At 46.3% G+C, this 19,684-nt stretch overlaps 1 protein-coding gene across 3 annotated transcripts in view; it reads right to left on the bottom strand.

The window, feature by feature from the left end:
* Srgap3 (SLIT-ROBO Rho GTPase activating protein 3) overlaps positions 1-19,684 on the bottom strand; it is a 229,136-nt gene that overhangs the window by 72,621 nt on the left and 136,831 nt on the right. For all 3 annotated transcript variants that reach the window (XM_041680344.1, XM_041680337.1, XM_041680352.1), the window contains exon 4: positions 9,611-9,673. In XM_041680344.1, coding sequence (XP_041536278.1) covers positions 9,611-9,673 — 63 coding nt within the window. The remainder of the gene's footprint in view (positions 1-9,610; positions 9,674-19,684) is intronic.

The raw sequence follows: 19,684 nt of genomic DNA on the forward strand, positions 1-19,684 counted from the left end.
GGATGAAAGAGAGGAGAAAGGTGGGAAGAAAGGTAAAATGGGTACTATACAGTTAGTTTTTCTCTTTTTGATCTGATGACACTATTTGCGGATAAGGAGAAGTTATATCCTTTGTCATTAAATCCCAATGAGATACTTCTTATGTAGCTGTTACTATATTAGACACTATACCAGGAAATACTGCAGAGTATAAGACATATAGAGCCTAAGAGAATATGCATTATGGTGGGAACATGAACAATGATACTTGCTACTATCAGAGAATCACAGAACGTGGTAAGAGCTGTGACGTAGGGAGTGTGGGCACTATAGGAGTCCTTCCTGGGAAGTGATAGCCAAACCAAGCCTTGAAGAAGGAGTTGCTGTTATCTGTATGAACAGGGCTCAGGGCACAGATGAGTGTTTTAGACAGGAGACATTAGCCCAAGAGGAGCAGGAGCTGACCATGGCTGAGGAATAGCTGATGTATAGAAAAATGCCAGGTCGTCAGCGCCACTGCCTTCCCCTTCCCCTCCTCGCCCTGCTGTCACCACAGCGCACATCTGTTGTTTTTCTCTGCCTGGGATCATCCAGTCCTCCTCCAAGAACAATTTCCTGATTTTATTCGAGGAAACCCCCAAAATTCCCCTCCATTATTCTCAGTTCCATGGAGTTCATGGGAAACTGACATGACCTCCAATCCTGGCAGTGGCCACGAGACCCAGGCCTGGACAATTGGCAAACATTATTTCAATCCGTTCATAATGATGGGGGCTAACAATGTAAGCCAAACCAATTGGATGGTACCCTGCGGACCTTATTTGAAATACTGAGAAGTGCATGGCGCTGTGGTATCAGGAGGAGGGTAGGAGCTCAAGAGGGGGAAACTTGGTAGGAGAAGCTCACACAGAGGAAAATGAAACGAAAAGGAGCTACATGCTGGCTCCCAAATAAGGAAAGAAGGAAGAAAGGAAGGACGATGAGTGGATAAATGGGTAGATGGATGCACAATGAATGGGTAGATTACAGAGGATGGATGGGAGAGAAAAGATAAGGAAGGAGAGAAAGAAGAAAGGAAGGAAGGAAGGAAGCCAAGTTCTCCTGCCTTAGAGCTAGTGAGCATAATAGAGAGGAAGGAGAGCTATACTTCACTGTGATTAAATATTTACCAAGCAGCTGTGCACCCGGATTACACCTAATGTCCTCAAAATATAGTACAGATGACAGAGAAAGTCTCTGTCCTCAAAGTATACACTGTATTGGTGAGTTGGTCACGAAATGACAGACAAGTCCCTGCCTGGATTCAGATATGCCTGAGCCACCAAAAGATCGACAAGTTCACATAATTAGTGATGTGGTGTGACTGGGTCCCCAAAACTTGTGGCATTAGGACATCAGTCCCCAGTGCGATCATGTCGAGAGGTGACTAATGTGGCCATTGCTTGAGTAAGTTGGCTATTGCAAGCTGGTTATGAATGTAATGTGTCATAAGACAGATTCAGACTCCTCTCACTGTCTGTGTTGGCCCTTTCATGGCCTCCCGTTTCCTGCCACAGATGGCATAGCATGAAAGCACTCACCGGGAGCTGGTGCCATATTCATGGACCTCCCAGATCCCAAAGCTTACACCGAATAGCAACTATTTTTTTAGTAGGTCACCTACCTAGCCTCAGATACTCAGTGACAGTACCACTAAACACTAAAACAGCTGGTCTATGCTGGATTCCTGTCCCTTGCCAATAATTGAGTCCCCAATGGCAGATTTTCTTCCCTTGGAGCTCCCCGGCTACCCATATCAGTCCTGATCCCAACTGATCAAGCTTAGGGCAATGACTCATGAACAATGCTGACTGGCAGAGCACAGGCTCCTCCCACATGCCAACAGCCACCTCCCTGCTGTTTCTTGTGGCCACTGCGCCTCCCCCTCATGCTCTGTCAAATGCCATCTCTTCTCTGTTGACTTTCCGCTCAAAGATTTCATCAGGTCACCTCACTTCTCCCAATCCCTCACACTGGGTCAGATCCCCATGGAGGAGTTCTCTTCGGTGTCTAGCCACATCTCGTCATCCACACAGATAAGCAGCACCAGGCACATCCGTGGCTGAACGAGCATCCCACAGGACAGATGGAAGCAGTGAGAAGGGCACCCAGAGAGAGACCTCACCTGACAGTGATCTCGCTCTGAGTCTAGACATGCTCATCACATGATCCCTCATGGGCGGGGTGGCATAAAGGCAGACATGCAAACAAAAAAAGCCCTCCAAATGCCAAAACCTCAATCCTTCTTTCCTTTGAATGGGGCGACCGAGAACCCAGGCTAGTTGACTGTGTAGGGTCAGGGCTTCCCCACACACGATAGAAACATTATTCATGTAAACAAGATGGTTCTCAGAGTCCCTTTTGTGTTACGAGAAACCCCCTCGATGCTCTTGGGACCCTTGTGGTGCAGGTGGGAAAGCCACTGGGGAACTAAGCCTCACACTGATGTATCTTGAGTGCTTGTCTCTGGCCACAGCCACCCAACAAGTGAGTGAGACTAAACTTACGGCAGTAGCAAATGGCTTCTGGTACACCAGGCTGCCTCTTACTGCCCAAGTGAGCAACATCATCTTCTAAAGCCTGTCTATGGAAGCCCAGTTGGCCCCCTGCACCGAGGTTTCCACTCCCTCATCGACCCACTGCAGGTCGAAAATATTCAGAAACTGCTTGCACCCCTACTCAGCACGGACATTGTTTCCCCTGTTGTTATCCCCTCAAGAATAGAGCATCACGCCTGTCTGTATAGTGTCTACTTCCAGTGAGCATCATACAGAAGCAAGCGTATCTGAAGGACGTGGGAGGGCTTGTGTAGGTTCTATGCAAATAGTATGTTGTTTTATATAAATAGTATGTTGTTTTATGTAAGGAACTCTGTTCTCAGATTTTGGCATCTGTGGGGGTCCTGAAAACAGTCTCCTGTAATTGCTTAGGGACAACTGTAGTTGGCATATATTTATATGACCAGATAATATATTTCCTTAAGACACACAGGGATGGGGCTTAAGCCTAGGGACTCTACCACAGGCTCGGCCACTCCCCAGCTGGGTGACCCTGGGCTTGCTGTCTGACTCTTCTGTGCCTCAGACCCACCACCCACCATAATATTGTGGATGCCTCCTCCTTCCAAAAATCATGTGAGAACAAAAAGGAATCAGTACAACAGGAGCATTGAGACCAGCACCTAGCCTGTGACCAGCGCCGGGTGCAGAGGGAGAAAAAATGACGACCATGGGAAGGGTGTACGAGGACAGTGGCTCCCACTCATGGGAACTGGGTGTGTGAGGCATGTCGGACAGGCGCACTGACTTGGAAAAAAATAGCTCTGGAAGGAGACCCCACTAACAAGACGCCAGTAACCTAGCAACTGAGGTGGTGTGGGGGCAGGGAGAGAGCCAGGCAATGCAACGGGAGACTTCCTGCTATGCCCCTTTCTGTAGTAGTTTAATTATTGCTGTTTTTACTGTTTATGGAGAATCTATATTAATCTATTCCTAACCTTTAAAAAAAAATGAAGCCTGTTTTTTCCCCATTTGTATGGGTGGTGTGTGTGCATGTATATATGCATACATATTTGCATATGTGAACATCCTGGACCCTGAGGTTGATAGTAGCCAACACTCTCCCGCTAATTCAATGAGGCAGGGATTCTCAATCAAACCCAGAGCTCTCTGATAGCCATTGAGCTCTTCATCCATCTCCAGAAGGGAAGCTGGAAATAACCGTGTGTTCCCAGGAAGAGGAATCAGGGACTCTCTGGCAGGGCTTATAAAGCCTGTGCTTTTGCCAGTGTACAAGGCTGCTTTTCCACTCACTAATTAGGACAGGGAGAATTTACAGAAAGGAAGAAGGGGGCTGGATTTGGACAATTTAAAGAAAAGTATTCAATTAGTTAAAGGGCCCAAAGGCATGTAGAAATGCTGAAGGTTGTATTTAAAGGTCATTCTAGAAGATGTAGGGGGCTCTTTGGTCAGCTAACCTCCTTGGTGAGCTCCAGGCTGGTGAGGGATCGTGTATCAAAAAAAGGTGAACGGTCCCCAAGGAAGGACACCTGACGTTATTTTCTGTCCTCTACATGTGTGCCTACACACGTACATGCACATACATATGTACTGTCACACACACACACACACACACAGAGAGAGAGAGAGAGAGAGAGAGAGAGAGAGAGAGAGAGAGAGAGACATGTAAAATACAAAGGAGGATACATATAGAGCCTGGGTAGAGCTGGGACTAGAACTCAGGTTCGGCGAGGCCCTCTACACTACCCCATCAGGAAAGAGACAACATTACAAATATTTTCCTGGATGCTCAGAGTGGATTTCATGCCCTGAGTCTGACACACAACCAAATCCAATTTGAATCTGCACAAGGTATAGCCTAGTCACTATTCTCGTTAGTATCTTCAGTCATCAGCTGCTGCTCGGTGTGGACACCTGAAGTCCTCTCCATTTTCCTCTCAACAAAGAAACAACGTTCCTCAGGCAGCCAGAGCAGAGCGACTGGGCACAAGGGAGGGGCTGAAGAGGCCTATCCAGGGTACCAATCAGTTACCAAACAACAGCTGGATCTCATGACCTAGAAATACAGTGAAACCCTAAACATAATTTTAGCTGACGTTTGTTGTTTTGGTTTGTTTTCGTTTCCTTGGAAGGACAGCACCATAGTCTACAATCTCACCCTGTGTTCTTTCCTTTCGAGTCAATATGTGATCAAAGACTATAATGTGGGGGGCTGATGGGAGCTCGGAGAAGAGAAGGGCTTGGCAGACCGAGGGTAGAATTGATCGCCATCATCATTGCCCTCGGCAGGGCCCCTAAGCAGACAACTTCCACTGAGCATTGAGAAGGAAAAGAATGGGGTTGACTGCATAGTTTTTCTCTACTGCATTCATTCCTTAGTTACTACGCCTGTGAGACTACGGCTGGGGAACAAAGGGAGCTGGGAAGATGTGTGTTACCCGGATATTAAGAAGAAACTTCTAGCAGTGAAGTCCAGGAAGTCCGTAATGCTCCCAGAAGCTGGGTAGCTGTGACTGACAGCTAGACATTGCTCAGGCATGGCTTTTAGCACCTGGGGCTACAGAAAAACAGGGAGTCTACTTTTCTATCTCATGACCTGGGGCCTAAATATAACTTGCTTTGGGTATTAGCAAAAGCGGTTACTAGCAGAAATTTGTCCACTCTCTTTGGGTTCCTTTATCTTAATCATCTGGAAGACCGCCACCACATGACTGGCTACAATTGAACCCAGCACAAATCATCAACCCAGAGACTCACAAGCAAGCAACATGGTAGGTTTGAAGCCGTTGAGTTTGGAAGCAATTTTTTTTATTTTTTTTAAATATTTATTTATTTATTATGTATACAATATTCTGTCTGTGTGTATGCCTGCAGGCCAGAAGAGGGCACCAGACCTCATCACAGATGGTTGTGAGCCACCATGTGGTTGCTGGGAATTGAACTCAGGACCTTTGGAAGAGCAGTCAGTGCTCTTAACTGCTGAGCCATCTCTCCAGCCCCTGGAAGCAATTTTTAAGAGAAACAGTTGAGCAAGCAGCACATTCGGCTTCATGTTCTGTCACCAGCACACATGCACTTTATCCTTGTCTGTACGCTCAAATCTAACACTCCTTGAGGCAAAAACCCTTCACCTTCACTGTCTACACACCACTTCCTCATCCCTTTGTTCCAGTCAGAGCCACGGGAGCATCAAGGATGGGAAAGGGGCTGATAGAGACCAACTCTAAAATGTTCCCAGTTCCCGGACAGCAAAGATTCTCCGGTACCACAGAGGGAAACCCTGAATTTAGGAATTAAACTGTACTTCTAAGTAACTGTGGTCATCCCTCAGTACCTATGGTGATGGTTTCAGGACACCCCTTCACACAGATCCAGATATTAAATTCCATGATTGTTCAGATCCCTTATATGAACGGTGCAGTGATTGTAAAGAACCTACACACCCCTCTCCCTACTTTCAGATCATCTTGAGAGCCCTCACAGTACCTAACAACGTTTCGTTGTATAAATGGGCATTGCACTGTGTTGTGATGCTTAGGAAATAACAAGATATCCTCGTGTGTTGGTAACATACAGTATTTAAAAAACCATTTTTGACCCAAGGTTGATTGAACCTGTGTATGTTAGTTGGCTTTTTGTCACCATGGCAACACTTGAGAGAAATTAAAGGAGGAAAGATTAATTTTGGTCCATGGTTTCAGAGTTTCCAGCCTATGCTCAGCTGACTCCTCTACTGTAAGCTCATGGTGATACAGAGCATTGTGAGTCAAGACTGTGGGTCAAACCGGAGTGGCTCACCTCATAGCAACCAGGAAGCAGAGAGACATGAAGGGTTCAGGGACAAGACACCTTTTAAGGATGTGTCCTCAGTGACCTACTTCCTTCAATCAGGCCCCAGCTTTCCTACCTCCCAATATTGTCATCAAATAAAGCTGCATTGGTGCATCAAGCCTGTAGCAAATGAGCTTTTGGAGGTATTTCAGAGTCACTGATTGGGGACCTATGGACACAGAGGGCCGCAGTTGGCAATATGGAATATTTAATGTTGGTACCTGAGGCCCCCTCTCCTTCACACACACACCAAAAGAAGAGAGAGCTGGGAGGCACTGGGCCCTTCCCCTCTCCCAGCTCCTGGAATATCACTAGCAGGCCACCATGAGCACAGCATGGCAGTAAGAGGCTTGTTACGGTGTGAGAAACTACCTATGTGCATGTCTGCTGCCAATAGTGTTTCTGTCCAGCTGCCCTAACCTGTGGACAGAATGGGCAGCTAGATACCCAGAACTTGTTGAGTTCAGGGCACTATGAGGGACACGAGATGGCATTATCCTTTCAATCTTTGACATCACTTGGTACTATGGAACCCATAAACCAGAGGAAAAGGATAAGCCCCCGTTTTCCGAGACAAAACTGAGAGATGAAGTAACGTTGTCAATGCCACACGGTCTTTGGGTATCTAGTGCGGTATCACTCATCAGCCAAGACCTGACTCCAGAGAAATCACTCTACGACAGGAGCAGCGCAGACAATGAAGACATGAGGTTTTTATATGGCTGCAACAGGACTCAGAGGATAAAAGCACACAGGCTACAGCAGGCGAGGGAAACTATGGTGGTGAAGAAAGGTATTGGGGATGAGGATAAACAGCTCTCCTGGTTAGTTTTTATTGTCAGCTGACCATAACCGAGAGTCACCTGGGAAGAGGGAACCTTGGTTGAAGAACAGAAGACTGGCGTCTGGGTTTGTCTGTGAGAGTGTCTTGCTTGGTGGTTGATGTGGGAGGGCCCAGCCCACTGTAGGCAGCGCTATTCCCTAGGCACGTGGGCCTGGGCTGTATGAGAAAGCAAGCGATCTGGAGAACAAGGCAGTAGACAGAGGTTCTCCACAGTTTCCATTTCGAGCTCCTACCTTGAGTTTCCACCCTGACCTCCCCTAATCACAGATTGTGACCTGGAAGTAGAAGCCAAGTAAACTTATTTCTCCCTGAGTTGTTTTTGGTCAAGTTGTTTTATTTATCACAGTGACAGAAAGTGAACAAGAACAGCTAGCCAGAATGAGGTTTCCGGCTGGCGGATGGAGGGAAGGTTAGAGACCCAGGCAGGAGCACTGAGGTTCTGTGCCTAGAGCAATGCTGCAGGGCTGCTGTAGAGTAAGTACTCCATTCACAGAGGGACTGAAGGAGCAGAGGAAGGACCTAGCCTGGGTAATGACCAGCGTGGGGCTATCCTCTCCAGAATTCTGAGCTACACAATCTATTCATTCACCAACCCTACACATGCACCGACCCCACTCCCGTGAGTACAGACAACAGCCTACCACACCCGTTGAAGGTAACAAAATTATGACAGTCATGATGAATGGCTCATAGCCTCTCTAGCACATTACCCTTTGCGCTAACAGTGCTTTTTATGTGTGCACCCTCAGGGCACTCGGTCCTCTATAGCTGTGCTCGCCACATCTGTGGAGTCAACCAACTGCAGGTTGAAAATATTTAGGAAAGAAAATTTTATCTATACCAAGCATGAACAAACTTTTTCTCATCACTAAACAACACCGCGTAATAATTGTCTGCATGGCGCTGATGCTGTATTTACAGTAGTAGGCAGTTTAGGAATGGCTTAAAGTACCTGGGAGGATGTGTGACATGACACCACTTTATACAGAGGCCTGAGCATCGGCAGAGCTCCTGTGTCTATGAGGCTACAAAGACTGTGGGAGGATTTCACTGTTCTTTCCAGCTGGAAACAAGATTTGACCCAGATTCTGACTTCAGAGTGTCTGCCTTCTCTTTACCTCTTTTCTCTGTGCTATTAGGGTGAACCTGGGGCCCTGAACATGCTGGGTAAAAGCTCTATTACTGAGATACACACCCAGGCCTATATTTACTTTTTTATTATTATATTTTATGTATTATAGGGCATATATATTATTATATATTATATATTACAGGATAAGGTCTTTCTTACTAAGTTGTCTAGGCTTTGCCCATACTCTTTAGCCTGGGAAGGCCTCTAACTTATAATCCTCCTGCCTCAGCTTTCTAAGTAGATGGGAATCACAGGTCTGTCTGTTTATCTGTCTATTCATCCACCTACCTATCTATCTATCTATCTATCTATCTATCTATCTATCTTGAAACAAATTTGGAACACACTCTCCCTATTTGACATCAGTTTAAAAAAAATGTCTTATCCTAGGTCCTAGAGCTGCTGAGGTCAACATGGGGCCTTCCACCTGAAGTACAGGCCCTGAGCCCAGGTTCTTAGCCCCTGATGAGCCCATTGCTACCACCATGGGTATATATACAGGAAGATAGTAATAACAAAGAGAAAGAGCTTCACAAAGTCTGCACTTATTCACATATTAAATCACGACTCTCATAAGGAACCCCTGAATGTATAAACATAACAGTTCTACCCGGCACTTTCCCTCTTGGGCCTACCCTACACTGTACCAAAGGCTATCTATGGGGCTCTCCACACTCCTCACTAAGGAAGCCAACGTCTGTTCTTGCCCTCCACTCCCTACCTCCCTGAGATCTAACACCCATCGTAAGTATGCTTAGGCCTTGGCTTCAAAGCAGGCAGAAAAGTCAGCTCTGGGCTAAAGTGTGATGTTCTCCACTGGTGACAATCAGGCATGCTCACTATTTTACTTCAAGCTATCCTCAGAGCCGGGTTCCATTCTATGGAGCTATGTTCCACTCAGGCAGCTATGAGCCTGCCTGAGATCACAGTCATTAAGCCTGGAACCTATGGCCCCTGACACCCAAGTCCATATCCCTGTCCTCTGGAGACTTCACGCTGTGTTCTTCATCCTCCACCTCTAGACTTTTGCGCTCATGAGTAACACATCCTATATCTGGAAGATCGTGTTACTCTCTCACACACTTTAGCTTGCTAAACATGTTCAGGACCCATTCCAAACACAAGTAATCAGGAGTTTGAATCATGAGTCACAACATACTTTCATGGTGACCTGCTATCACTCCAAATTCTGCCTCCCTCCCTCCGGCTATGGGTGATGAAGACGAGAGACCCAAACAGATAGCAATGGTCCTGGACAGAACTTACTGTGTAGAGCTCATTAGTCACCTTCAGCAGCTCCTCATGCATCTGCAGGCCAATCTCTTTGCTCTGGAATATGAAATAACAAATGTCAGCACACGGAAATGGTCTGGTTGTCCCATTTAAAGTCAAATTGCCCAAAAGTAAGACACATACTCCCAGCCCTTTGATTCTGAAGTAGGGGATAACATCTTCCAAGGCTGTCAAGATAAAACTTTAGAGTTACCTGGTAGACTTTATCATCCCTTCTCCTCAGTTCAATCTATCACTATGTCCTACTTTCCAACTGCCCAACCTTTTATACCTTGCAGCAAGAATTGGGGGTTCCCTCCCATCACCCATCTCTGTTCTTTCTACTCCCTCATAGAACCACACACTTGGCCTGCATGTGTCCCTCCAGCCCAGTTCTCCCAGGGAACGTCATCCTAATTCCACATGGTGGGTTGCTCTTTGTGCTGATATGGTCTAGGCTGACTTAACTAGACAGGGAAGCAGGATCTGCAGCTGTAGGAGAATGTTTGAACCCTTCTACCAAGTGCAAGCAAAACTCCGTATAGCCCCAGTTGATACCAGCAGGCATGTAAAGACAGAAAGAGAATACTGCCTTAGACAGACAGAGTGAAAGGAACCTGGTTCCTATCATTGCTCTCTGAGCACTGACTGGTCCCAAAACTCAGCGTCAGCCTCTAGTCTCCATCTACTTCTTTGGTTTAAGACATGTTGAGTTACATTCTCCTCCTGCTGTAGCTAGAGCATCCTAATGCACACAAACTCGTCTTCCATCACCAGTTCCTAGAATACGACATCCTCACTCTAGACCCAGGGCTCCAACACTGCCTTTTCTGCCTAAGCCAGGGTCATATCATGGAGGCTGAGAAGGCTCTGACTTCATTCAGAAGCCAGAAACTGGGAACCACTGAGGCTTTGGAGTCATAGAATAGGATGCTCAGGGTCATACCTCAGGAAGAAGAACATGTGCATAGAGCATGGACTGTGGGGTGGGACTGGAGGCATGCTCTTGCATTTCCTCAAGAGAACTGTAGGCCACCACATGGGCCTTACTAGGTCTCAGTTGGTCAACTCCTGGGCACCTCCCCGGAGCAGCCACAAAGTTGATGCTTGGCAGGCAGCCTTCAGAGTATCTTTATTTTTGTTAATTTTTTTTAAAGCTGGAGTTGGTTAGGGAAGGAAAATATTCCCAATTACAGTTCCAAATACTACTGAGTAGTGAGCCCAAACCAAACATTCCACCATGGACAGGAGGCCAAAACCAAGATGATCTTCAATAGGCCACCACACCCAAACCTTGGGGACTCCAGTGACAACAAATTGGGCCTCACTCCCCACATTTTTTTTTTGCATTGTTTTCATGCCTACAAAGGACATTGGGTAGAAGGCACTTCTTTCACATGCAAGGCTGGGCCAGAGAAGGCTCAACCATCCCAGTCTTGCCTTTCTGACATACCGACAGTAAACTGAGGCTAGCCAGTCACAAGGGCCAGCCACCATGAAGCAGGTGTCCCCAGCCTCTTTCTCCTCAAAAGCTAATCCTGGCTAAATTTCCTTAGGACAACCACCAACTCTTTGGGACACATTCCTATGGATGGATAACAGGATGATGGGGAGTCTGCCTGCCTCTTCGTAGGAAAACTCCCTACCTTTAGCCTGAAGTTGTGACCACAACAAACGTTTCTAAACATTACCAAATGTCCTGGGCCACTACAACCATTCCTCAGTGAAATACTGCCTGAGGCAAGGCCTCCAAACAGCTGCTTCTCTGGCCTGCGTGCATATTTTGTTTGGCCCTTTGGAGCTTCTAGAAAGTCTGAACACTTTCCCAGCATTTAACAATCAAGATATTTCCCTCATAAGCCCCAATTTTCAGCTCCTCTAGGAAGACTAGATGGCCCAGTATTCCAAGTCCTGTGTCAACTATGGCTGGCTCATGCGTTCCAGCTGGCCACGGGGCCCAGGGCCTGCTCACCAGGCCATGACCTCGTCGGCTTGGCCCACAGAGGTGTTTCAATTTATGATTCAGAAACCAGGATGCATTTCAGAAAGGAGTGGCCATTTGTACCTCCAGGTGCTCATAAGGATGACAACTGCAGGGTCAGGAAACCTGGGATGTGAAGGAACCTTTCAGCCGTCTCACTCCCGGGAGCGTCCAACTCACAGCCCACGGGCTGCATACACCTCAGGGTAGCTAGGGATCCAACCCAGCACAAAGCTGGAAACTTACTTAACATATTATCAGATTTCTTTTTGGAATTTGTTTTTTTTTTTTTCCTGTAACTCAACTGCGTAGTTCCCAATCCTGATTTTTGTCTGCGACCACACTGTATGGCAGCGGCAAAAGGTTGGCCACTCTAAGTAGGAAAGTCTGAAGAGTGTGGTTGCTGAAACCCAGCCTCATGGTTCTGCAGCGGCCCCCAGCACCACGACCCATGTGGAGTCACAGTATCCCAAGCCCTTGCTTGAGCCTGTGCTATCTCTTCTAGTTCCGCCCTAGCTCTGGGCATTCACACCGGAATGGAATATCTAGTAGAGACCAGCCTCCATCAGGCACCGCAGACAAAGCTGAGCAGGAAAGCCCTGTTACAAGCAGTATTTAGCAACAGCATTCATGAACATCTTCCATTTGCTCGATACTATTCAGAGTCCCTCCCAAGTGCTATCTGATGTAAACCTGTAATGATTATTCTCTTTGACACGTGGGGAGAGCTAGAGGTTCAGAAGGGCTGGGTGCCTTGCCCAAGATGGCTCAACTGGAAAATGGCAGAACTCAGAATCAGCTTTTGGTTGGTCTGGCTCAAAAGTCTGGTCTATTTCTTCAGGACTCTGGACAACATGAGGGCACACAGGTGAATGGGAAGACCAATCCCACAGAACACTACATCTCTCTGCTCAGATATTGCTCGAAGGCCATGCCCCCGCCCTCAAGGCAAGTCTGGTCGCTTTTGCTCCAGTGGTTCTGCTAGGGACACATCAGCATCAATAAGCATCACTTGCTTTTCCATTCCTCCTCCTAAGAGAACAAGGGATGTGGGTGAGACTGGCCTGTGATTGGCTGATCCACCGGACGTGGGCTGGCTGTGACAGGGCGACCTGGAAACTTGGCTCACAGATTGGATCACAGAAAGAATTGTGGCCCAGGCTGAAGCCAGAACCTTTTTCTGTAGGGGCATTTTCTGTGAAATGTTGATCACAGAGACGTGCGTACACGAGAAACTCTATAAATGCCCTCAGATACTCTCAGGGATGCAATTGAAAGTTGGAGAAAATTTTTACCCTTCTTCATCAAAATAGGCAAATATTGCTTTACATCATCGAAAGATGAGACGGCGAAATTGCTCTTGTAACAACACAGTTCCCAAGTGAAATAAATTGCACTGCTATGAAAATCTTGCTATGTCTGACTCAATTTGGTTTTTAATGCAGGGCTAATTATGTTTTTGAGGGAAACCCTTACGACTTTATTATAGAACTGAGATATAGCTCAGAGGTGGAATGAATGCTTAGTATGCAGAGGGACTGGGTTCAGTCTCCAGCACCACACCCCAAAATAAAACCCCCAAAATAAGCTACCTTAATAAACACCCTAGGACTTTATGAGATACATTGAAAGGTTATGTTCTTAAGGAGTCTGTCCATATCCCCTTGTAACTAAGTCAAAGATGAACCATTTCTAACACTAATATCATCTTCTATGTTTCCTACCTTTGGAGTATTCATTCCTGCCCAAACCCATGCTGAAACCTAACCCTCAAAGGCATATGGTAATAATGTTGAAAGTAGTTAAGATTAGTTTAAGCTAGGAGAATGGGGCCCCCATAACGGGATTAGTGGCTTTCCCAGGAAGAGAGATCCCGTGTGATCTTTGCACAGCCTTGGGGTTCTGCAAAGTCCCCACCAGCAGGAAGGCCTCATTAGTTATGGCCCTCCAAGCCTGGCCTTCCAGCCTTCAGAGCTGTGAGCAGAGCAAACTTTAACCCTTTATAGATTACCCTGTCTGTATCTTTCAGTTATAACAACATAAAGCAGACTAGGACCACATCTAAAAGTCGCATTGTCTAATTATGTGGGGTAGGGCTCACCTAGGCTAAAGACAACAAGCACATATTCTCTCTCATATGCGGATCCTAGCTTTGGATCTTCGTGTTTAGTGTGGTTAACCTGCTGGTGGAAGCCAGGAAACCAGAAGCAGACCACTAGATAGGAGTGCAAAATTCAAGAGAGAGGGAATAGGAAAACAGACAAAATGAAAGTAAAAAGCAGGAACACTGGGAGATTCGAGGAAAGGTCCAAGTGTGGAGGGGGATGGGAGGATGAGGGAATGAGGTTAGTGTAGATAAGAGAATGCAAGTGTCATGTAAGGAGAGAGGAGAAACACCCTGAGCGGAGCAAGGGGGATTGAGGATAGAAGAGTATAGGGGATGGGTTACCCTAAACTAAAGATCCATGAAAGGTCCTAATACTAATTTGGTAAAGGAGTTTGAACACAAGTACCCTACATGGGTGGACAACGCTGCTTCTAGAATATATGGGTTATTAAATGAAAATTTCAGGGCCAAACACGGGCTACCTCTCTACAAGGTTTTCATCGGGAAGGCCTCAAAGTCCCCAAAACTACACAGGCTATTGCCATTGCTCTTGGCTGTCCGCCATAACTACATGGTAAGACCATACTGCTGAAGACATCATTCACTGTAGAAGACAGACCGAGAGAAATCAACCTCAGACTGATCAGGAAACTCTCCCTGCTGGCTACTTTACATAATAACAGAAGGTGTTGTGTAGGTTACGTGCGCGTGCATGTGCGTGTGTGTAACAATATCAGTGTTCTTACTCAGCACAGGACCCTGCATACTACAATACTGACCTGCTGGGAACACGTGCTCACTGGTGCAGTATGGGTATGATGGTTATAGGGGTAAAGCAATGGTCTTTTGACTGCATGTGAGCCCAGCACCATAGGAGGGATTTTGTGCTTGGTACCATGCACCTGATTAAAAGCCCATGAGAGGAGATCACAGACCCTACGGAATAACTTACTGTTGCTATTTTGCTAAATGATCATGCTGTCAAGCTGCATTATGAATAATTGTGTTTATACGCATAGATCTGTTCTGCTCTCGGCTTTGGCCATAGAGCTTCTTTTCCTGTGGGTTAATGCAGAGACTCCTAACTGGTCAAAGCACCAAACATCTATAACAACCTCCTACCATCCAAGGCTCGGGAAACTTCACAGAAGGGCTGGCCAAAAGGATGGAGAAGAAAGTTGTGACATGCAGAGTTCTGGATATGACATGCTTTCCGTACACGTCCACTCACAGAAGCTGCTGTTACCTGTGTAAGAATAAGATCGTCCACAAGACCAAGCCAGCCAAGATTCTACTCTGGATGACAGAAGGGTCCCTCTGGACCCATCCTTATATAAAGAGCTCTCTTGGCAGTTGATAGCCAAGGAGTGAGAGCCACACGCCTTTGAGGACATGGCCATCAGTAGGTTGTCCATGCTCCAGTTCATGGCCACATACTCATGGGCATATGGGCAGCTCTAATTGGACTCAGCAGGTTATTAAAACCAATTTATAAAAGAAGACATGAAGTTGGGAGGGAGATGGTGGCAGGATAATAGGATGATTGGAGAAAGATAGTGTTGGGTGGATAGAAGCAATATGCACTGTATAAGTGTAGAAATTTTTCAAAGAATAAAAAATACTTTAAAAAGTAAATAAAAATTAATACTATCTTAAAATGTTGGACTGGGATTGGGGAGAGGGCTTAGAAGGTAAAGGCACTTATGACAATGTCTGACAACCTAGTTGTCACCTGTAGCCTACATGTGGGATAAGTTGTCCTCTATCTTCACATGTGTGCTGTCACACACACACACACACACACACACACACACACATACACACACACACACACGCACACACACATACACCAGTCAATCAATCAATCAAACAATGGAAACTTCTTAAATGCTGATGTAAACAACAAGACTCCTCTCCTCATTTCTCCAAGGAGACCATAAATAGTTCTTTAGACCACTCTCGGTCAGGAATAACTTTGGTCGACTCTGAGTTATCTCTGTCTCATCAATGCCTGCTACAGCTAGGCCAGTCTCTCTTTCCTTGTCTTTGTTCCTCTCTTTCATTCCAAAGCCCTGACACATCCTTCTGCTGTCTTCCATCCTCTGGCTTGTTTGTCCGTCAAATCACAGACTTAAAAATCATGGGTACCTGGACCATGTGAGCACTGGCCAGAACCCAGAACCACTGTGTTCTTTCTTATGTCCAAAGCAAAGGCTTAAAGGCATGTCCCAGAGGATGTGGGCCTATCCTGCTTGTCCTGGAAGGTCAATACACAGCTTTCTAGATGGGGCTTACGTCACTAATACAGCTCTGTATGTTGTTGCCTCACCCCCTCAGAACACCTTCCTCAGCCTGTTTCCCACCTGATCTTAAATGGTATGGGAAGTCCTTCAGTATATATGTTGTTTTAATTGGTTAGTGAATAAAGAAACTGCTTTGGCTTATAGCAAGGCAGAACAGACCTGGGGAGGGGAGACATGAGAGGGAAAGGATGGTAGAGGAGGGGGAATGGGGATGGGGACAGGACGACACTAAACTGAATTCTGGGAGAAAGAAGGTGGAGTCAGGGAGATGCCATGTAGCCCCCACAGGAGACAGACACTGGAGACAGAACTTTACCCGGTAAGCCACAGCCACATGGTGATACACAGATTAATGGAGATGGGCTAGTTTAGGATGTAAGACCTAGCCAATAAGAAGCTAGAGCTATTAGGCCAAGCAGTGATTTAATTAATACAGTTTCTGTGTGGTTATTTCGGGAGTCTGGGCAGCTGGGAGCACACTAGTGTCTCCTACCTTCCACTAGTTGACTTTTCCCTGTTCTTGGCCACCCATAGGGTTCCTTTTGTCTCAGAACCAACTAGTGTTTCCTCCTGTGGCTGCAGCTCCAGATGGGATCATTCCTGTTTAAGTAGCAAACTGGCCTCAAGTCTACCCTACTTCCTCCTCCTGTCTTCCTCCTGCCCTCCAACTCAGCAGTGCTTCTCAGTATCTCCTGGGGACATTTTTGACCCTGAAAGCTTCTTTTTCCAAGCTGCTGAAATAACTGGCCCAAGGCAGCCAAGATTCCTTACAGCTGTGCTCTAAATGTTCAAAGGCCCCCTGGGCTCCTGTAGTTGAGCTGCCTTCCCAGCTGGTGATGCTGTAGGGAAGGTTGTGAAGCCAGAGGAGGTAGAACCTTGCTGGAGAAAATATGTCATTAGGAGTGGGTCTTCAAGTGTTATAAACTAGCCCTACTTCCCGTCCTCTCTCTGCTTCCTAAATCCAGTACAGTGTGACTGTCTTACACTTTTGCCACTGTGCCTTCCACACCCTGGCAGACTGCGTTCCATCTCCAAATGCAAGCTAAAGTAAACCCCTCTCTTGAATGGCTTCTTGGGTATTCACAGGGATGAGAAAAGAATTGACACAGCTATGAAAGAGTGACTGGCAGGTCAGGATAGAAGTTTCTGGATCTCTAAATTCCTGCTATCATCATTCATAACAGTGCCCAGTGCTATTACTACGAATAGTACTTACCATTGTAGATAATGCCATTACCAGCTCTTGTTCCTACCCCACACACACATACACTGTGTTATGCTGAGGACCACACTAAGTCCTTTCTCAGATGATGCCTGTGTGAGCCTAAATCAGCCCTTTGTGGGAGGCACTGAGGCAGACCCCACTATGAAGACCAGGATGCAGAAGTTCAACAAAGGGACATCCCATGTTACCGAAGGCCCATGTTACGGAAATGATAAGTTTGTCGGTCCCCGCCATTCCAGTCTGTTCCCTCAGTCCTTTTTCTTTGTTTTTCTGTTTGTTTGTTTGTTTGTTTGCATGCTTGCTTGCTTTTTAACTATTTGGAAATATTTAAAAATAATCCTAGCACATGGATGTCCCCCTGCCCTGGTCTAGAAAGTATACTATATTTACATACTCTGCTCCGGACCATGGTAAATGTCAGTCAACATCCAGTTCCCAGTGCCATCATGTAGAACCAGTTGTCACTGGTGAAGAAGTCCCTGGCCAGGCTCTGGGTTCCTGTGAGTAGAGTGGGTGTAGAAGGCTTGGTTGTACCTCTGTGGACACAGAACTTTCCAGAAGTAATCTTTCTTGGCTTTGTCCCGATGGTGGCCGACAGTTTTTCATTTTCTTTTATTTTTTTCTGCTAGAATCTCTTACAGATGAGAAACTAATATCCAAGAGTAGGAGAGGTTCCTGTCCTGGGAGCAGGCAAGTTCCATTTCTTATGAAAACCTTTGCTCCTCAGTTCTGAGTCTGGTGTTTTCTCCCTCTCAGGGCTAGCTTCAAGCCTATGGATGCTCTTGGGTTTCTTTGTATCATTCAAAACACTGCCCATCACTTATCGGCACTAAAGTCACTGACCTAAGACATTGCTTTAGCTTCTATCACTTTACGACATGATCTTCTGTTTGCTTGCACTGTTTGTGGACAGGAGAAGACTGAGAATTGCATTGGCATTTCAAAAATGCCTCTACATGTGCTTCACCATCTCTTCATCACCTTTCACGCATTCACCCATCCATCCAGCCATCCAGCCATCCACCCACTTATCTACACATCCAACCATTCACCCAGCCACCACCCTTTCATCCATGCATCCATGCATGCATCCATCCATCCATCATCCATCCAACCATTCACCTACAAATCCCCTCACCCATCCACCTACTCACCTACACATCCGCTCTTTCCCCTACCCACTCATCCACTCAACCACCTACATATCCACTCATTGAGCTACCATCTACTTATCCTTCCTTTCCATTTGTGTATCATCTCCCTTAATCCTGGCCCTGAGAACAGTCTACCACTATATGCACGTAAGAAAGTACGAAAATACATGGAGCAGCATTAACTGCCCCACCCTTTGGCTCAGCATTTCTGTCTTCAAAGACACAAAATGCACTGTCAAATTAGTCACCCTTTAGCATGACTTTGAGCACTTCACTAGTGACGTAGAATCCTTGAATGAATGAGGTGCAGTCAAGAACTTCCAGTGGGTCTCTGGGGTCTAGAAAGCACAATCCGATCTCTCTGCTTGACTCTCAAGAGCCTTCCTGACCCAATTTGCCTCTGCTGATTTCACCCTTACTTTAAATCCCCCAATACTTAAAACATGCAGAGAACAGAGGACACACTACTTGAGTTTGATAATTAGGAAGACGTGGTACATTTTTTTCCTTTGAAACTACTTTAGGAAGTGAAATGTTACAGCGACAGCTGACGACCTTGGGTCCTTCCTCCTTCCTCATTCCTCAATAACTGTTCTATGGCCGGTGTGTGTTCTTACAGGTCCACTGCCACCTGGCCTTACTCCAGACAGGGGCCTAAAAACATGAACAGTATAAAATTTTCACCTGGGCTGTACATTTTACTAAGCACTGCTCTGTGTTGGAGGGAGACTGTTGAGACTCTCTCTAGCTCATGCTGGCTTCAAACTCAAAATCCCCCCTGTGCAACCTTCTCAAGAGCTGGGATCATAGGCCTGCACCACAATACCAGGAAAAATATAATGCTTGACCCTTCTTTTCTCACTTAACATCATATTTTCAAGTTTTATCTGAACTGTTATTAACAGATGTAGATTTATACTGTTTTAGCATGTGACTGCCTATAGCTTATTAATTAACCATTCTCTTAATGGGCACCAGATCCCCAGAAGCTGGAGTTACAGAGGGTCTATGTTCCTATGAGCCACCTTGTGGGTTCCGAGAACCAAACCCAGGTGCTCTTAACCTCAGAGCTTTCTCTCCAGCCCACAGGACGGATGCTTAACAAGGAACTGTCTAGAGGTCAGGTAAATGGTGGCCATGTCTGTGATTGTTCAACAGTGCCACTGTCCTGATGGTTCACTGCCCCAGGCCACTGTGAGTAGCATGCTTCCTGAGCAGGGGCCTAGATTGTGTAAGAAGGAAGGAGGCTAGGCCAGGATAAGCAAGTCAGCAGCAGCATGGATTCCCCCACCTTCTCT

The sequence above is a fragment of the Microtus oregoni genome, unplaced genomic scaffold (genome assembly GCF_018167655.1).
Source record: "Microtus oregoni isolate MIOR12 unplaced genomic scaffold, Mior012 000002F_ref0000024, whole genome shotgun sequence".
NCBI lineage: Eukaryota > Metazoa > Chordata > Mammalia > Rodentia > Cricetidae > Microtus > Microtus oregoni.